The sequence below is a fragment of the Dasypus novemcinctus genome, chromosome 6 (genome assembly GCF_030445035.2).
Source record: "Dasypus novemcinctus isolate mDasNov1 chromosome 6, mDasNov1.1.hap2, whole genome shotgun sequence".
NCBI lineage: Eukaryota > Metazoa > Chordata > Mammalia > Cingulata > Dasypodidae > Dasypus > Dasypus novemcinctus.
This window is the reverse complement of record NC_080678.1, coordinates 93396648-93415519: the sequence shown is the minus strand read 5'-3', so window position 1 is coordinate 93415519 and position 18872 is coordinate 93396648. Positions and strand designations below refer to the sequence as shown.

The following is an 18872-nucleotide window of genomic DNA, read 5'->3' as shown; positions in this document are numbered from 1 at the left end:
TATATTGATAGACTCTAGTATTTTTTAAAATAAAGTCACATAAAAAGGGATAATTGTCATTTGGAGTCTATTTTACAGATTGAATAACAACATAGCAGAGCAGCAAACATTTTTTTTTACCTCTCCTTTTAAAGAAAAGGTTACTTTACAGTGGTGATAATTATTTTCACAAATAGATTAAAAAATAATCTACAGGTCTGGTTTAATACTTTGATCTTTGACTAAGTAAAATCAACATTACTACTGATTTTGTATACTTTGACACTCCTAACTCTTTCCTTTAGGTTATTATCGCACCGAGAGAGATAAGGGCACACAGTATGAACTCTTTTTTAAGAAAACAGACCTTATGGATTATAGACATGTCACCCTCTTCCGCCCTTTTGGACCTCTCATGAAAGTAAAGAGCGAGATGATTGACATTACTAGATCGATTATTAATATCATTGTGCCACTTGCTGAAAGAACTGAAGCATTTGCACAGTTTATGCAGAACTTCAGGTAACTGTCAGGGCTTAATGATTTAGCTAAGTTCTCCTAACATTAACATAACTATGATTATTTAGAATTACAGAATAATTTTATAGGCTTTAGGATAACTTTTATTTTTTTATATTCTCTTTTGTCTTAATGCATGTTTTGTGTATAGTGTTATCGACAGTTTGAACTATGAAGTAAATTGAGAGTGACAACTATTAGAAATGAAACTAAATTTGATGGCCTTTATAATTGTATGTGAATCCATTTCAGGACAAATTGAGTTTTTTTAAAATCAATGTTATTGAGATGTAATTTACATACAGTAAAATTCACTCATTTTAAATACAGGGATCTCATCACTTTTGACATGCATTTGCTTGTATATCCACCATCCCATTCAAGACAGAACGTTGCTAATTCCCTTGAAAACAAGTTGAAATAAATTTTTTAATTTGAAATAAATTTTAGAAATACATTCAACTCAAAATGGGAGAAAGTTATCTCTTGGGAAGCAGAGAACATAACAATTTTATAGAGAATATTTCTCTTTTTTTGTCAATATATTTGGATATTTTAGAATACTGAAGTGTTAAAAGAATTAACTAAATATTAAGATGACTATTTGAGGAAAGTATTGCTTTTTTGTTTTCATTGAACATTTGCCATGTTTTAAATACTTTTAGATATTTAAAGATTATTTAGATATTACAATATAAATAAAACTTGATTTTTCATTAATGCTTTTTAAGTGACTATTTTGGTGTTATAAATGTCAAACTAAGTATTCTAGACTAGTTTAAGTGCTTTGTAATTCTAATCTTTAGTCTCATATTGAAATTGTTTGATTAAAAATGTTAGGTAAGGCTATTATTTAGCAAAATATCAAGAAGTTATGCTTCCAAATGTGTTTTACCTTGTTTGAGCTTATTTAAAACCTGATTTTCTAAAGCATTTTTTGATTGCCTTTCTTCGAATTGCTTTCAGGGGCCATTATTCTTTACAATTACATAATCTCAGTCATAGCAAATCTTTATTCTTTGAGGACAGTTAGTCTGAGGGCAAAGTAACTCTTGATCAATAACTTGAATATTCATTTGTTTCTGGACATAATTTGCTTCTGAAGGCAATACCAAAGCAAAAGTTCCAAAACTGTTTTGAAACATGGCAACATTAACGGAATACTTCTTTACCCTCCATGGGTTACACTTATTTAGACATATTCAGTTGTTATACTTTTGCTCTGATGCCTTTAATAATTCAGCAATATTACTATTTTTATATTTCCTTAAAACTTTGGGTACTTGTTTCCTAAATGAGTAATACCTCTTTAGTATTCTCGTTAAAGATTCATGTGACTGCTTTCTGAATGAAAAGTGTCTTGCATATTTTCTTGAATGAACTTTATTCTTCAATTCTGTTAGGGATGTATGCATTCACCAGGACAAGAGGATTCACCTCACAGTGGTGTATTTTGGTAAAGAAGGACTATCTAAAGTCAAGTCTATCCTAGAATCTGTTGCAAGGTTGGTGAGTTATGTTCATATTGAGTACTTGAAGAACGAGAATTTCAGATATTAAAAAAATTAATAATATTGAATAGCAGCTGTTTAAAAGTTGACTGAACATGTATATGGTGGTGATAATAAGTTCCTCTTTTCACATGCAACCCTAAATAACTTACATTCCCTTAAAAAATCTTAGCAGGCCACCTGTAATGATCAGTCTTCTCTCACTTTATGGTCCAGCCACTTTTTATATATTTGCCTCCACTTACTGTTTCTTCATTGCCTTCTGATACTCTCTTTCCTTTTAGTAAATCTAATCCCTTCACTTTGATTTCATCCTCTTCTGTGTCTGTCTCTTACTTGTCATCTTTCTTTCCCACATACTGTATCCTTCCATTTCCCTAAGTTCCTTTATCTCACCTTGCAAATAATGCTGAAGTCTTCTATATCCTTTAGAAGCCGCACCTTACTCTATAGTACCCAGTATGACTGTTAACATTTTTCTGTCCTTTCATACTAAACCTCCCAGAACAGTGATTCTATATCCAAGTAACTAATACAGTATACCTGGCACGTGGTAGGTGATCAGATGTTTGAATGAATGAATAAATTAGTAATTCTTTAATGCTTATTACGTCTGTAGCTTCTCAGCCTTTCCTCTCTAAATTGTGGTCCCAAACTGCCAACTTCAGCCTTTTCTCTGTCTTCATCTTTGATCTCATATTTTGTAACCAGTACTTCCTTCTTAAAAGGTTCTTGTGACTTTTATAACATGTAAATATTTTGCGAATGTAAATATGTTGTAATGTAAAATATTAAGCTGAATATTTCTGACTTTCTGACTACCCCAACTCTGTCCCCTTTACTTCTTTACCAATCTATTATACTATTTGTGACCACTCCCTAAGATTCCGTGTTTAATGGGCCATTCTTCTTGAATCACTCAATTTGCATTCATTGAGGCCTACCCTTTACGTTCCAAGTACACTACTGTGGAGTTTTTCTTCTTTGCTTGAAAGAAAACTGGGCCCTGATAAATTAGACACAATCCCTTCCTTGAAGGGACTCTTTCAGTATTGGTATATATAAACTAAACTCATTGCCTCCTTCTTCCTTGCCCTTTACCAGCTCATCTTCCTGATAGCCCTCTTTCAGTTCAGAGGAATCATTCTCCTGATCCCTTAACTTGACATCAAGTCTAAGAGTTAGTCTTTTTCTCATTCTTTACCATATATCTTATATAGCTCTAATTAGTCCATTTCTGCCTACTTCATGGGACCTTTCTCTGTCTCTTCCTTGTTACTGCTACCATCCTAGCCCAGACTTTTTCTTCATTTCTTCCCTTCCTCCTTTCCCTCCCTATCACTTTTAGAACACCTGCCAAGTGCCAAGCACTTGATTAATAGCATTCAAGTTGCCCTGTGGCAAATGATAGAAACCTACCTTGAGCTTGCTTAAGGAAAATGGAATATTATTGAAGAATATTTGGAGAGCTCCCCAAATTAAAGAAATTGTTAACAACCAAATTTTGGGAAAAATACCAAAACCACTTTGGCATATCAGAGACTTGTCTGTTTTTCTCTGCATGTTGACCTCATTCTCCTATTGCAGATTGGCTTCTTCCACATGGTGAGGGATATGGCTGTTGGCGGCTCTGGGCTCACATCTTCTCAGCTTTGCCATCAGAGAGGAAAGAGCTTTCTCCCAGCTGCAGTTGAGAAAATCCCAGGGAAGGACGTTTGCCCACTCTTGAGCCAGTCACTATGGCCAGGTGGGGTGGGGAATTGTGAATGGCCCAGCTTGAGTCTGGTCTCCACCCCTAGGAAATTACTGTGGTTGGGGCGGGTAAAGAGTGCGGGGTATTCTGTGATTGGTACCTCTACTTGATGCTGGATGTTGGGGGTTGGTGAGCAGCAGTTTCCCCAAAAGAAAGGAGAGGTGTTTATCTCGGAAGAAGGGAAGAGGAATCCTAGGCACACAGAGCACTTGGTGTCCATTCCATGTATTGTTTGAGCCTTTACTCCCACCTCTTCCATTGCCCATTCTATACTCATAAGAATAATCTTCTCTAAATGTTACTTTTTTGTTGGCTTTACTCTAGTTCAGTGATTCACCAACAATTGAATCAGAGTCACATGGAGGGCTTATGAAAACATAAGTTCTCAGCCCTGCCCTCAGCATCTGATTGAGTGGGGCCTGAGAATGTGCATTTCTAACACATTCCCAGGGGAATCTGCTACTGTGGTTAGGAGGCCTCACTGAGTGAACCACTGCCCTAGTGTGAAAACCCTGCTGACTCCTCTCTACCTCTAGAACACTGACCAAATTCTTTAACCTTGCATGAGAGGGGCTCTAACCTTTTCTGTTTCTCTCTCACTCTTCCCATTTTAGGTTCCCTCTCTTCCAATCTGATTTGTCCGATGCCTTTTCTCTTAGGTTTTCTGCTTTCTTACCTCTTTACATTGGAAACAATTAGAAAGTTTGACCTTTACACTTACCACAGAATTCAAGATTTTAACGAAAACAACTCAGGTTCTGCTTCTAACATCTTCTCTATTTCAGACAAAAGCAAACTGTTTTCTCTGAACTAATTTTCATTCCTTCATTCATTCATTCATTCATTTAGCAAGTTTTTATTGAACTCCTTCTTGAGGGACGCTGGGTCCACAGTTATGAACAAACTATGGAACTTAAATTCCAGCTGTGGGAGACACATGAACAAATATAACATGTCCGGTTATATATTTAAAGGAAAATAAAACCTAGTAATGGGGTAGAGATTCAAGAAAAGAAGGCCAGTGCTACCTCACACTCGGTAGGTAGTCAGGGAGGATCCCTCTGAAAAGAGGGCATTTAAGCAAAGACCTAAGGATATGTGTCTTTGTATACATCTTTCATGTGGAATGCATTATTGATTACCCAACATTATGGCTGTTTCCCTGTGTGTTTGTATCTTATCTCCCTAATAGGTTTTTAAGAATCTGAAGGACACTGGCCATTTTTAACTTTTTTACCTCACAATACCAGCATGTTTCCTCAAATATGGGAATTTAGTGAATATCTGTCTTTGGTGATGGTAAGGCACATGAAGCTGATAATTTCCTTTCCCTGTTTGAATGTAGAACCATATAATAAAAATATTTGAAGTATAAAATGTATTTTGTAAGTTGTGTTAAAGGAAGAGAGTTGTTAAAATTTAAGTGGCACTTACTATTTGTTATGTGTGCTTTCCTTGTAGTGAGTCTAATTTTCAGAATTACACCCTGGTCTCATTGAATGAAGAATTTAATCGTGGACAAGGACTAAATGTGGGTGCTCGAGCTTGGGACAAGGGAGAGGTCTTGATGTTTTTCTGTGATGTTGATATATATTTCTCAGCCGAATTCCTTAATAGCTGCCGATTAAATACTGAGCCAGGTACGTAAAACATTGGTTGATGAGCTGAGTTTAGACTTTAGAAAAATATCAGCATATCCTATATTTTGAGTCGAGTTGATCTGAGGGAAAATAAGTTTTAATTAAAGCCTAGTCTGCCTTGTAAGTTACGTTAGGGGTAATTTTTCTGGAATATTAAGTAGAAAATTGAACATTTGTCCCTCTGAAGTCCTTACCCCTTGTTCTTTTGGGACCAAATTACAATAGCTACATTTGGATCCAAATAAACAGATAAAAAGTATGAAAATAGACCATGGAGAAGCAGCTGAACACAGAGGAGAATGTGCAGGGATGGTATAAAAATGTGTGAAACGCAGAAGTGCTCAATCCAGACTTATGTTGCAGACACACATATGCAGAAATCTAGATACATATATTGTTTGATCAAAAGAACTATACATTTTTGTGTGATTTACTATACTTTGCTTTACTTTATGTTGTAGATTCTGTTTTTGGAAATGGATGAGCAAATGACATTTTTATAAATCAAATTTTATTTTAAATATAAAAAGAACATTTTCTTCATTAAAGAATCTCATAGTAAATGGTTTTTATGTAGAACTATTTGTATCATTCAAATTATTACTTTCTTATTAATCAGTTTTGTTAGAAATAGTTGTCAGAACTCTCTGAAAGCCTAATGAGAAAATGAAGGTGTAGGTTTACTTTTCTTCCTCCAGACAGCCGGAAATTCAAAGTGTGGAATTTTAAGGAAACAAATATTTGCTCAATGTAAAAGAAATGTTCTCATATCCAGAAATAAAGTAGGTTTGCTTCTGGGGACTTGAGCTCAAGTAGGTTTTAATGAAAATAAGATGAGCATCTGCTAGGGATCGTATATTAAAATGCTACAACAGGGGAGCAGATGTGACTCAAGTGGTTGAGCACCTACTTCACGGGTTCAATTCCCAGTGCCTCCTAAAAACAAAAAAACAAACAACAGGCAAACAAAAGAAAAAACCAACTCGGGAGCCGTTGTGGCTCAGTGGTTGAGCACTGGCTTCCCACATACGAGGTCCCGTGTTCAATCCCTGGCCCTGGTAACTCAAAAAAAAAAGTGCTACCATGTTATTTACATAGTGCTTCATAATTTACTGAGCATTTTAGAGTCATGTTTGATTGAGGTCAATCATAGAAAGAATTTCTCCTTTGAGAGGCAGAAGGGCTAGCTCTGTAGAATCAATAACAGGGTCTTCTGCTAATGTCAAGTACATCAGGTATTTTTAACCTTTATTCCCTTAATTGTTCCATCTATTCCAGTTTGTTCAAATCTGTAGTTCTGTAGTTTTAATTATTCTTTACATATCTACTATTGTACAGTGTTTTTGCACTGCTAACTCTTTCAAATAATCTTGGAGAGTAGATTTCACAGAAATGTTTAGGTTTCTTGCTAATTATCAGAGGTTAATCTATATCTATTACTACTGATTAGGTAAAATAATGAATAATAATAAATGGCTAACCTTATGAATATCTAAGAAAATACCTTTGTGCAGGTCCCAAAAGTCAAAGGGAATAAATGTGTGGCCCACCCTTGAGTCTGTTTTCACTCTGTTCTATTGCAAGGTTATAGATGACCTAATAATATGTTATAAAATCATTGTCGTGGTCATTAAATCAAGTTGCAATCAAGATCAGTCCTTCATTTTGTAACTCGTTTGCATAATTAAGCATATATTTTAATTTATAGGTAAAAAAGTCTTTTACCCTGTGGTGTTCAGTCTCTATAATCCTGCCATCGTTTATGCCAATCAGGATGTGCCTCCGCCTGTGGAGCAACAACTAGTAAGTCTTTGTCGTTGTCAATGACAAGATGTTTAAAAATTTTCCTTGGATTCCTTTATGTTTGGTGAACAAGTCAAAAACAGAGTTCCAATAAAAAACTGTAGTTATAAACACATTTCCATAGTCTCCTTTTCCCCCTAAAATGTTTTCCTATTTATTGTTTGAAAATTAAATGTCATTCTAGAAAAAAAAATCTAAGAAAGCCTCATCTTCCACAATGTGGAAATTGCATAGTCATCTCTGCCAACTTATTTTTAGTAGTACTAAAAATAAGTTTTAATTAAAAAAAAACTCTTCTAATCAGAAATTAGAACAATTTACTGAATAATTAAGAAGGAATAAAATACAATGGAAAATTACTTAGAAAGTCATGAAATAGAAATGCTGTATATCAAAACTTGTACTTATTGCCAAAGCTATGTTTATATAAGCTTTTTTTTAAAAACTCAACTTGTTATTTTTGAATAATTTAGATTTACAGAAAAGTTGCAAGCATAGTACAGAGAGTTTCTTTACTTCACCCAGTTTCCCCTAATGCTAACATCTTACATAACTGTGGTACATTTGTCAAAATTCAGTACACTGGCGACTCTATTAGGATTATACTGGTTTTCCACTAGTGTCCTTTTTCTGTTCCAGGATCCAGTCCTGAACCTTGGCATAATTTTTTATTAGTAGTGTTAAGAAAGAACAGAAATAAATTAACTAAGAAGTCTATTTAACATGTGAAATTAAAAAAAAAAAAACTCCGAGGAAAGAAATAAAGGCAGAAATAAATGAAAATAAAAATAGTAGGTTGATAAATATAAGCTTGTTATTTATGTGTAAAGAAAATTTTTTTTTAAATAAGAAAGTGGGCAGATTCAGGGTAAAAAGGGAAAACTCAGCATTGGAAATTATGATATAAAAATATTTAGAAAAGTCAATTTTATATGGTAAATTTCTAATTCCAAATAAAAGGAAAGATGTGAGAATTCATAAAAAAAATTAAATTAGCTAAGATGAAAGTTGAGAAGAGACCAAGAACCATACAAAAAATTAAGACAGTTGTCACAATTTTTTTTGTAAGATTTATTTATTTATTTATCTTCCCTTCCCCCCCCACCCGGTTGTCTATTCTCTGTGTCTGTTTGCTGCATCTTCTTTGTCCACTTCTGTTGTTGTCAGCAGCACGGGACTCTGTGTTTCTTTTTGTTGCATCATCTTGTGTCAGTTCTCCGTGTGTGTGGCACCATTCCCAGGCAGGCTGCACTTTATTTCGCGCTGGGTGGCTCTCCTTATGGGGTGCACTCCTTGCGCATGGGGCTCCCCTACGCGGGGGACACCCCTGCATGGCACTGCACTCCTTGCGCGCATCAGCACTGCACATGGGCCAGCTGCACACGGGTCAAGGAGGCCCGGGGTTTGAACTGCAGCCCTCCCATGTGGTAGACGGATGCACTAACCACTGGGCCAAGTCCACCACCAGTTGTCACAAGATTATGCTGCATAGATACAATATTTTATTGATGAATTTTTCCAGACTTTCAAAGAACAAGAACATTAGTACATGATCTACTTAATGTATTTTATGTGGCCAGTATTATCTTGATACCAACACTTGGCAAAGCCTGTGCCTATGCACATACACACACGTGCGTGTACACACATACCATGCATACACCCCTAATTTATCTGTAGGCCGGCATTACTTAAGAATATAGATACAAATAGGATCAAAATGGCAAACTGAACAGCCACATCTGACTTATCTCACACTCCAAATTTTTTGTGAAAATGAATTATTAAAAAGAACTTCCGTGGGAAGCAGATATGGCTCAAGCGATTGAGCTCCCATCTGTCCAGGTTTGATCCCGGATACCTCCTGAAGAAGCCAAACAAGACAGTGAGTGACACAACAGGCAGGCATCATGAACTGACACAACAAGGAGACACAAAGAGGAAAGACAAAGAGAGACACAACGAAGCAGGAAGCTGAGGTGGCTCAAGTGAGAGAAATGCCATTGGCAGGTCTCAGTTTTAGAAATTTCTGTAAGATAGAAACAGTTGGCATAGGATTGATAGAGATATGGCATGGAAGAAAGAAAAGTCTAGAATGCGTTCACGAGAACACTGAGTGAAGACAAGGCTGCTTTGCGTCGTCTGAACTCCTAAAAGACAGGGAAGAGGGTGCTAGGGAGTATGTGTGCTTCCCTGGGTTACGCTGAGCAGGCTAAGCAGTCCTGCGATCACTGGGGAGGCAGGGCAGGGCCCTGGGAAACTGTTGAGTTGCAGGATGAATAGGGAGCCCCTAAACTCAGAAGATCTGTTCATCAAAGATCATGTTCTGTACCCCCACTGTGATTAGAGGTAAGCAGCCCCTTGTAATGATTGCCAACAGTCACGGATTTTTGAAACAAAAATGAGTAGCAGCTAACCAAGGCTGACGAAACATTTGAGGAAAACCAACACTTATGAAAGAGAGGCACTAAATTGTAATAAAACGAAAAATTAACACACAAGAATATTCATATGGGTAAGCAGCTTTAAAATAAATATATCTACAGGGAGATTGGAAAAACATTAAGTTCATAAAACAAGATGTGTTGTTTAAAAATCAGAACTTGGAAATTGTGAAAATGTAAAACTTAGTAAATGGGCTGAATTAGCAGAGTTGTCACAGTGGAAAATAAATTTGCAAACTAGAAAAGAAGCCCACTGCTGGGTACAGAAAGACCAAAAGATAATGTGAGAGAAAAACTGAGACATGGAGAATCAATCCAGAACCTCCCAGAAGCTTCCAAACTGTTTAATAGGAGGTCAAAAGGGAAGGAAAAGAGAGAAGTGGGAAGGAGGAAATGGAAGGCTAAGGAAAGACCAGTCTTAGGCATTTTTGAGAATAGTAGTTAAGGGATGATCCAAAGAGCATCCAGAGATACTAAAAGTAGCAAAATCCAGTTTATCTACAAAGGAATAACAATCAGATTGGCATTCACTTTCTTTTTGATAATATTGCTGCTAGAAAGCAATAAAGAAATACTTTTAAATTATGAAGAAAAATAACTTTATAGAATCCATATCCTAGTATAAGGACAAAATATTTTTTGAGTATTCAGGGATTCAGAGTTTACTTCTCACAGACCTTTTCTAATCCAGCAGAATGAAAAGTGAACACATTGAAAAAGGAAGACAAGAAAGGAGTGGTAAACAAAACATATAGTAAAACTTTAAATAATGGTTGTCGGAACACATAATAAAAAAAAGAAATAGCTTTTGGGGATTAAAAAAAGATCAAATGTTATACATAGATATATTTCCTAGCTCTGTCCACTGGGAGTGCCTAAAACCAGTGACACCTCAGTAGCAAGGAGCATACTGAGCACCCAGACCTTAGTTTCTAATATTATGGTTGGGACAGGGGACATACAAGAGCAGCTGGGAGCATCTTACAAAGCCAGGAAGTAAGGAAGTGCTCCAAAAACGAAGGAGTGGAAGCATGTCCCAGGAATATAACCAAGCAGAAAGAGCTCTCAGCGCCAAAGCTGGAACAATTGGAGCAAGAAAATAAATGATGAAGTACCGGGTTATAACCCAAAGTATAAAATATCTGTGAGTCCATTCTGATATAAATGAGTGACTAAGTAAATAACTTAATGGTGGAGAAGAGACAAATCTTCTTACAGAATTACAGATAACTTATGTAGCTACTCCCTTCTCCAGAAAGGTAGAACTAAGTGATTTACTTCCAATAACAGAGTATGAAAAGGAAAAATAACAACTTTTCAGTGGAGAGACCTGGCACACACCACCCGGTACAGCTGCAGGTGTAGCTCAGTAGCAGTATTCTGTATATGAGGTGATGAGGACACTTCACCTCTGTGGTCTTTCCCAAACATCATAACCCTAGTAGAAGCATAACCCTAGTAGAACCCTAGTAGAAAACATCAGACAAACCGAGATTGTGGCTGAGAAACATTCTACACGATGTCTGACCAATGCTTCTCAAAAGAGTTAGGGACATAAGAAACAAAGCCTGAGAAACTGTCCCAGACCAGAGGGGAGACTAAGGAGATATAAGAACTACATGCAATGTGGGATCCTGGACTGGACCCTGAAACAGAAAAAGAACATTAAAGGAAAAACTGGTGAAATTGAAATAAAGTCCAGAGTTTGAATAATAGCCTAGAATTTAGTGAATAGTAATATACCCATGTTGGTTTCTTAGTTGTGACAAATGTACCACCACAATGTAAGATGATAACATTAGGGGAAGCTGAAACTGGATTTAGGAGTTCATGGGAACTCTCTTTACTATCTTTGAGACTTTTCTGTATATCTAAAATTGTTCCAAAATAAAAAGTTATATTTATAAAAAATAATAATAAAAGAAAACAACCAAAAAAAAAGTGCCAGATGTGAGTGAGAAGGAAAGTAAAAGCATGCTAGTATTCTTGTCTTGTTTGGAAGAACATGGGGAAAGAGTGATTTGAAAGCTGATTCATTCTGGATGTTGTGTGGAAAAATATGCTTAAGGACTTCCACTTCAGAGTCTACTTCAACCACTTCATGACCTTTGCAAGTTACTTATTCTTCCTTTTTTTTTATATATATATTTTGCTTTACTGTTTTCTTCCTCTCCCCTTCTCGCCCCCCCCCCCAGTTGTCTGCTCTCTGTCCATTCACTGTGTGTTCTTCTGTGACCGCTTCTGTCCTTATCAGCGGCACCAGGAATCTGTGTTTCTTTTTGTTGCATCATCTTGTTGTGTCAGCTCTCCATGTGTGTGGCACCATTCCTGGGCAGGCTGCATTTTCTTTCACGCTGGGCGGCTCTTCTTACGGGGTGCACTCCTGGCGCTTGGGGCTCCCCTATGCGGGGGACACCCCTGTGTGGCACATCACTCCTTGCGCACATCAGCACTGTGCATGGGCCAGCTCACCACGGGTTAAGAAGGCCTGGGGTTTGAACTGCGGACCTCCCATGTGGTAGGAAGACACCCTATCCATTGAGCCAAGTCCATTTCCCCTACTTACTAATCTTCAGTCTCCTTACTTAAAACAAAGACAAAAGCTTGCTCTCCTTAATATTTAAAGAAATATTAAAAGTAAAGAGGAAATACTCCCGATAGAAAAAAATGCCTTAAAAACAGTTGCTGATAATTCAAAACAAACATATTTAAATCATCAACCTTGCTAGTAATAAAAGAAATGAAAATTCCAGGCCTGCTTCTGATTGGATGGGTAAGTCTATTACATTCTAGAATAAAGTGTTAGCAAATCCTCAATGCCTGCAGAGCTAAGGCATTTTCTCCAATCTAGTGTTTACCAGTGATAATCTGGTATTTTGATCTCCATCTTTGTGACTCCTATCAATCATTTTCCACCTGGGGTGTTATTTGTTGGCCCTGTAAGATCGTAACAAACTTGAGTCACACTTTATTTATATATATCACATTCCAAATCTAATTTTTATCCAAAAAAAATTTATTGAGCACCTTCTGAGAGATGAGTATTATTCTCAATAATGGGAATATAAAGATGAATCCTTGCTCTTATGGAACTTATGTTTATGAAACATTGTTAAACATCAAACAAATAACACTTTTTTAAAAGTAAGACAGCGGTGCCATGCCTTTTTGAAAGAAAATAAGCAGTCTCACAGGTGGGGCTCAGTGAGATGAGTGTCCTGCCACGCGTGCTCTGGGGGAAGGCTGAGGGATGCAGCTCTGGGCTTTCTGGGGCAAGAGTTTTCAGAATAGGTTCATTGCTCTGATCCAGTAATTCTCACTTGCAGGATTCTCTCCTTAGGAAAGAACTAGAGTAGCAATATGCTTAGTAATGACACATTAAAATCAAGCAGAACTCCAATAATAAAACATTTTGAACTATAATGTGTATGGTGGTGAATATTATGTATCAAGATGTTATGAAATGTAAATAAAGTAAATATAGTGTAAATGTAAAGAAAAATTAAAAGTAAACATTGGGAAATGATATTTGTATATTTTAGATGCTCTTTCAATGGTAATAGCTAGTATTTTTAATACCCTTTACTGAATGCAAGGCGCTCTTCTAGTTTCATAGATGCTAACAACCCTCTGAGTTGGCTGCTGTCTTTTCACCTAGATGAGGGACTGCTGGGTGGTGGTGATGTGCTTTGCCCAGGGTGTACAGCTGGTTGGGGTGCAACCGGTACCAGGCAGTGAGGTTCCACGTTCTCACTGTTCTCCCGTGCCACACCGACTGCCTTGCTGCTATGAAGTCCTGAAAGACCTGAGCGTGTGTTCTATGCTTGGAACCCTGCCCGGCATCTGGAGCCTTACAGACTTGTGGCCCTCGGGAGCCTTTATTGTTGTAGCGGGGGACCAAAAATAAATGCCATGCAGAACATGAAAACAGGCTGAGTTGTAAAGAGTGACTGAGTGATTACCATGGTTTGTTTGGTCAAGAAAGGCTTTTTTGTGATGAGGTTGTTCAAAGAGCCATCTGAATAACAGAAAGTAACCAGCTAGTCAATGGCTGGGAAAGACAGCTCCAAGCAGAGGAACAGGTGATTGTGTTTCCTAAGATGACTGGAGACACAGGAAGGGAACACAAAACTGGGCATGGTCATGTAGAGTTCCATAAGCCCATGTAAGGAATTTGTGTGCTAAGTGTGATAGAACGCTTTCGAAGGTTTTTGAAGAATAGTGCCTGCTTTCTGGCTGCTGTGTGGGAAATGGATTGTTCACACGTTCAATTAGAAGCAGCCAGGGGAGACTAGTGTGGCTCAGGTGAGGGCAGTAATTGTGGAGGAAGATTTGGATATGATTTGGAGATTGAGTTAACAGCTTGCTGATGGATTAGATGTGAAAAGTGAGGGAAAGAAAGGAATCTAGAGAGAAGTAGTGTTGGAGGAAATCTCAGGAGTTCGACTGGAACCATGTGTTATATATAATGAAGCTACAAGTGAAGCTGTCAGGTTGGCCATTAGATTCACAACCCTGGTGTTCTGTGAAGAGGTGACAGCTGGAGTTCTAGGTTGTGTATGAAAAACTGCATCCTCCACATGCTTAGGAGGACAGAAAAAAAAATCTAATTAGATATTAGCTCTCGGAGGATTATGGATGATTTGAATTTCCTTCTACTTGCCTCAGCAAACATGCATTACTTTAAACATCAGTCAAAACCAGTGATTCCTTTCCCCAAAGCTGATACTATTTGAAGAATATTTAAAGAAACTATATTATAAATGAACTCACAGATTTTGGAAAAATCAGTGTTGGGCCTGGAATGGGAATGTCAAAGTGGATGTTTATGGAGACGCTATTAAATCTTAGCCTAGGTGTTTTAAAACTTTGTACCAGTGTCGTATTTTGACTAGAAGATAAGAATATCAGAATCCAGCCTTGGTTCTGTTACTAAAATTGTGCCACTATAAATTTATTCATTAAATATTTATTGAAAGCCTACCATGTGCTTGGCATTGTTCTAGGTGCTAGGGATATGGAAATAATTAAAATCAACAAAAAGTCCTGCCCTCAGGGAGCTTTACATTCTAGAAGGGAATGACACTCTTTCCCCTCCCCCCATTAGAATTAAAAGGAAAATACATACCTCATTTATCAGCTCCAACTTCAGCTGTGTGCTCCATGGTACCTGGAAAATCTTTGCTTTTCCAGTCAGTCCTCCCATTCTGCACAGCAGCTTTTCAGACATTCAAAATTTCCCAATTCTATGGATACTTATAGTGTTTTCATTCCTGCTAGCTACAGAAATGTCCACGTGACTACTCTACAGATGACCTCCAATCCATTACGTCCATAACCACGCGCCTCAGTGGGCCTTTTCTCTGGGCCAGCCCTTTTCTCCCGTGCTCCCAGTTTTTGGGAATGGCACTCTCATATGCCCATTTGTCCAAGCAAGAAACGTGGCTTCCACCACTCCCCCTTCCTCCCCTACCTGAGCCCCCTTCAATCACTTGCTGACTTTTGTCATTTCTATGCCCTACATCTTTTTCATATCCATTCACTTTTCTTTCTTTCTGTACATATCCCCGTTGTCTATATCACCAGCTTCCCATTCTCAGAGTATAGCTACTGCCTCTTAACTGGCCTCCCTGCCTCCTTTCTTGCCCTTCTGGTTTCTTATCAATAATCTAGCCAGTCTAGCCAGAGTGATTTTTCAAGAACATCTGATCACATTACTGTACCTCTGCTCATACTCTGGAGAATTCCCACTGCCACTGGGATAAAGCCCAAGCCACGTGGCCTGGCATACATGGCTTTGTCATCTCAGGGAAACTGCTCAACCCTTTAGACTGGAGGTCAGCATACTGCTGCCTGTGGGCCACCTTGGCCTGCCTTACCCAGCTTGGGTAAGTCATTATCAACCACCTCACATATGCACTCATTTCCCTTGTCCCTCACTGCATCTGTGTGTCTGCCTACTCTCCCTGTTCTCCAAGCTGATTCTCCTCACACCTCCCAGCATTCCCTCACCATTCCTCTCCCTCTGTTTATCTTGCTGCTTGTTTCACTTAGAAAGGAGGAGCAGTCAAGAGACAACTTCCTCATTCTCCTATCATAAAACTGTCTAACTCACTGCATCTGTATTATCTGCTCAGTCTTTTCTCCATCTCAGAAGAGGAAACAACTCCATCTATATCTTCTTGTAAGGCCAGCCATCCTTTTAGTTAACTAGAGCTCATCCCTTATCTTTAGAAAATATAGAATATAATTAAAATATCTTGAATTGCTTTAAAATAATATCTTTAAAAATACTAAAAACCTTACTTGGCCCCACGGCCTCGTTCTTTCTGTTCTTCCCCTAATTCTCCCTGCTCTAGCCAGTCATTTCCATGCTGCTGCTCCTGCCTCTGAGCCCTTGTATGTGCTACTCTCTTCATCTGCAGTGATCTCCCCATGTTTGCATAGCTCACTCCCTCGCTTCATTCGGTTATCTCCACAGGCATCACCTTAGAGAGGCCTTTTGTGTGATTATATCCAAAATATGCTGCCCCTCTATCTCTATAGCAATATCCTGCTGCATTTTTCTTCCTAGTATGTATTACCACTGGTATGTATATTTGTTTGTTTGCTATTTTCCCACCAAAACAAAGGCTCTGTTCAATGCTCCGGCCCAGCTCCTAGGACCATATCGAACAGTACATGTTATCAGGCTTCAAGTTTTACTTGATTCTGGGGATTCGATGTCTTGAAAGCCCTGATTTTTTTTTTCATTCTCTATTTGGACTTCCTTGGTGACAACTCCATTTTAAAGGTGATTTCCCTCATGGTGGCAAAATGACTACAGCAGTTCCAAACTTCACATTTACACTATACACCAGGAGTTGGTACACTTTTTCTGTAAAGAGCCAGATCATAAGTATTTTAAGTTTTGTGGGCCACATAGTCTCTGTATTAGTCATGCAAAGGGGTGCTGATGCAAAGTACCAGAACTCCTTTGGCTTTTATAAAGGGTATTTATTTGGGTTAAAAGGTTACAGTTACAAGGCTCTAAAGAAACAACTCAAGGTTACTTCCTTACCAAAGTCTGTTGCCACGCGTTGAAGCAAGCCGACTGCCAATATCTGCCTTTTTTCCTCTTAAGGATCCATGGGCCCAGCTTCTGATCTCAGCTGTAGGCTTGAGGGCTCATTTCTTTCTGGGTTCAGGCCTCTACTCTCTTCTCAAAGTCAGCTGTAAACTATCAGGCAAATGGCTCATCTCTCTTCCCTGGGCTGCTGGATCAGAGCTGACAAGTCTCTCCTCTTCCATGTCTGTGAGGCTCTCTGTTCCTCTGTTCTTCTGGGTGCGTGTACGTTAATACAGTCTACCAAGGGGGTGGAGACTTAACCTTGCACACCTTACTGACGTGGTTGAATCAAAGCCTTAATCCTGATTTAATCAATAGTAAGTGTAAAAGCTTTGAATTTAAATCACCAAAGGGTATCAGAGGAACAGACCAGTTTACAAACATAATCTATATCTCTTTTTGAAATTCATAAATAATGTATCAAATTGCCACACTGTTGCAACTTCTTAATATGCCATTGTAGCGTGAAAGCAGCTTTAAACAATTTGTAAACAAATAAGTGTGACTGTGTTTAAATGGAACTGTTTATAAAAAGCAGGTGGTAGGTCAGATTTACCTGCGTGCCATAGATTGTGACCCCTGCCGTGCACCATCCAAAAAGCAATTGTCTTTTCTAATAGCCATCTCAGCAGAGTAGGGAGGCTTTATTTTCCAAGGTTCCCAGCAAACTCCCTTGTGGCTTGTTAGCCTGAGTTGGGTCTAATGCCTGTTACTGAAACAATTCCTACTGCAGGTGTGATGAGACCCCCCTCACAGGTATAGGCTACTCTTGGCCCTCCTTGATACTACAAGTGGAAAGAGCTTTCCCTGAAGCTCTTGGGCTGCAAGGGGCCAGGCAATTACCAGAACAAAACTGTACAGTCAGGAAAGGGAGTGGGGATTGGACACCGGGCAGAAATCCAAGGAAGGTGTACTGTATGGAATTTATTAAGTGTGTTACTATCTTTGTGCAACTATTGTCCTCCCCCAGGGTGTAAGTTCCTTAAGGTCAGCATCACATTGTTTGATTCATTAGTAATCTTGGCATGCCCCTTGTACAGGGCTTAAATTCAACTAAACTGAAAATGTCAAGATCTGTTGCTCATGGGGATTACAATTTTTGTTGTTTCATAGGGATTCAATAACAAAAATGCATGTGATAGTTTATCAGTTACATGAAAGGAAAAATATTTTAATTTGTTTCATTGTTGGTTGAAACTTCTTTTTTTAAATTTAAGGTTCACAAAAAGGATTCTGGCTTTTGGCGAGATTTTGGCTTTGGAATGACTTGTCAGTATCGATCAGATTTCTTGACCATTGGTAAGTTTACCTTACATTTAAGGATAGGACCTTAGGTGTTTGTTCTTATAGCTTAGCATTTGTCTAAAAGATCTCAGATTTGAGTGTTTTCCTTTTAAATTACAAATGTCTAAAGGTTAGTCGAAAAAAAATCTGGCACTATGAAAGGAAAAGTAAGTTTATAATTAATGTCTTTGAATAGCAGAAATAAGGTCATAAAGATAAAACAAAAGTATAACATATTTTCTCAACAGTTGTTCCTTTAAGATCAAAGCACCAGTAGTCTTTAAAAACACCCATTTGACTTGTACCTGTCTTAACAGTTAGTTTGGGTATACTACCTAACTTTAATGGTCTAGTCTTGGATTGCTATATCTGGAAATAATCTTGAATTATCTAGTCCAGAAATTCTTTTTTTAAGAGATGAAACCCCCTTTAATTGTTTGTGAACTATTGCGCAAAATCCCAGTATTTAAAACATGAAAGAAGAGCTTCTCTTTAACTCTGGTAGATATTGGAATAGGGAATTTGTGGTTAATGGCTTAGTTGTCTGTTTCCCTAAGCAAAGAGATGGACCTTGAGGAATCTGGTCTAAGGTTCCTTCTCTACTCCAGCTTCTGCCTTACCCAGCAAAAAATAAAGTCTCAGAATAGATTAATAAAGCTCAACTAAATCCTGATTTCATCATCCAGTGGCTACCATTATGTTACATATTAGAACTCATAAAATATACTTTATGTACATTTTAGGTCCATATTACACGTTTTCATAGTCAGCGATTTGCTTAAGAAATCACCCCTTCTTATTTCTTTAAAATTGTAACACTTCAGTAATGGA

General features: G+C 37.9%; 1 protein-coding gene across 4 annotated transcripts in view; it reads left to right on the top strand.

Annotated features, from left to right (window-relative positions):
- CSGALNACT2 (chondroitin sulfate N-acetylgalactosaminyltransferase 2) overlaps positions 1–18872 on the top strand; it is a 50930-nt gene that overhangs the window by 18108 nt on the left and 13950 nt on the right. For all 4 annotated transcript variants that reach the window (XM_004452091.4, XM_058299217.1, XM_023586994.2 and 1 more), the window contains 5 exons: positions 285–501; positions 1902–2003; positions 5224–5402; positions 7111–7205; positions 17975–18056. In XM_004452091.4, coding sequence (XP_004452148.2) covers positions 285–501; positions 1902–2003; positions 5224–5402; positions 7111–7205; positions 17975–18056 — 675 coding nt within the window. The remainder of the gene's footprint in view (positions 1–284; positions 502–1901; positions 2004–5223; positions 5403–7110; positions 7206–17974; positions 18057–18872) is intronic.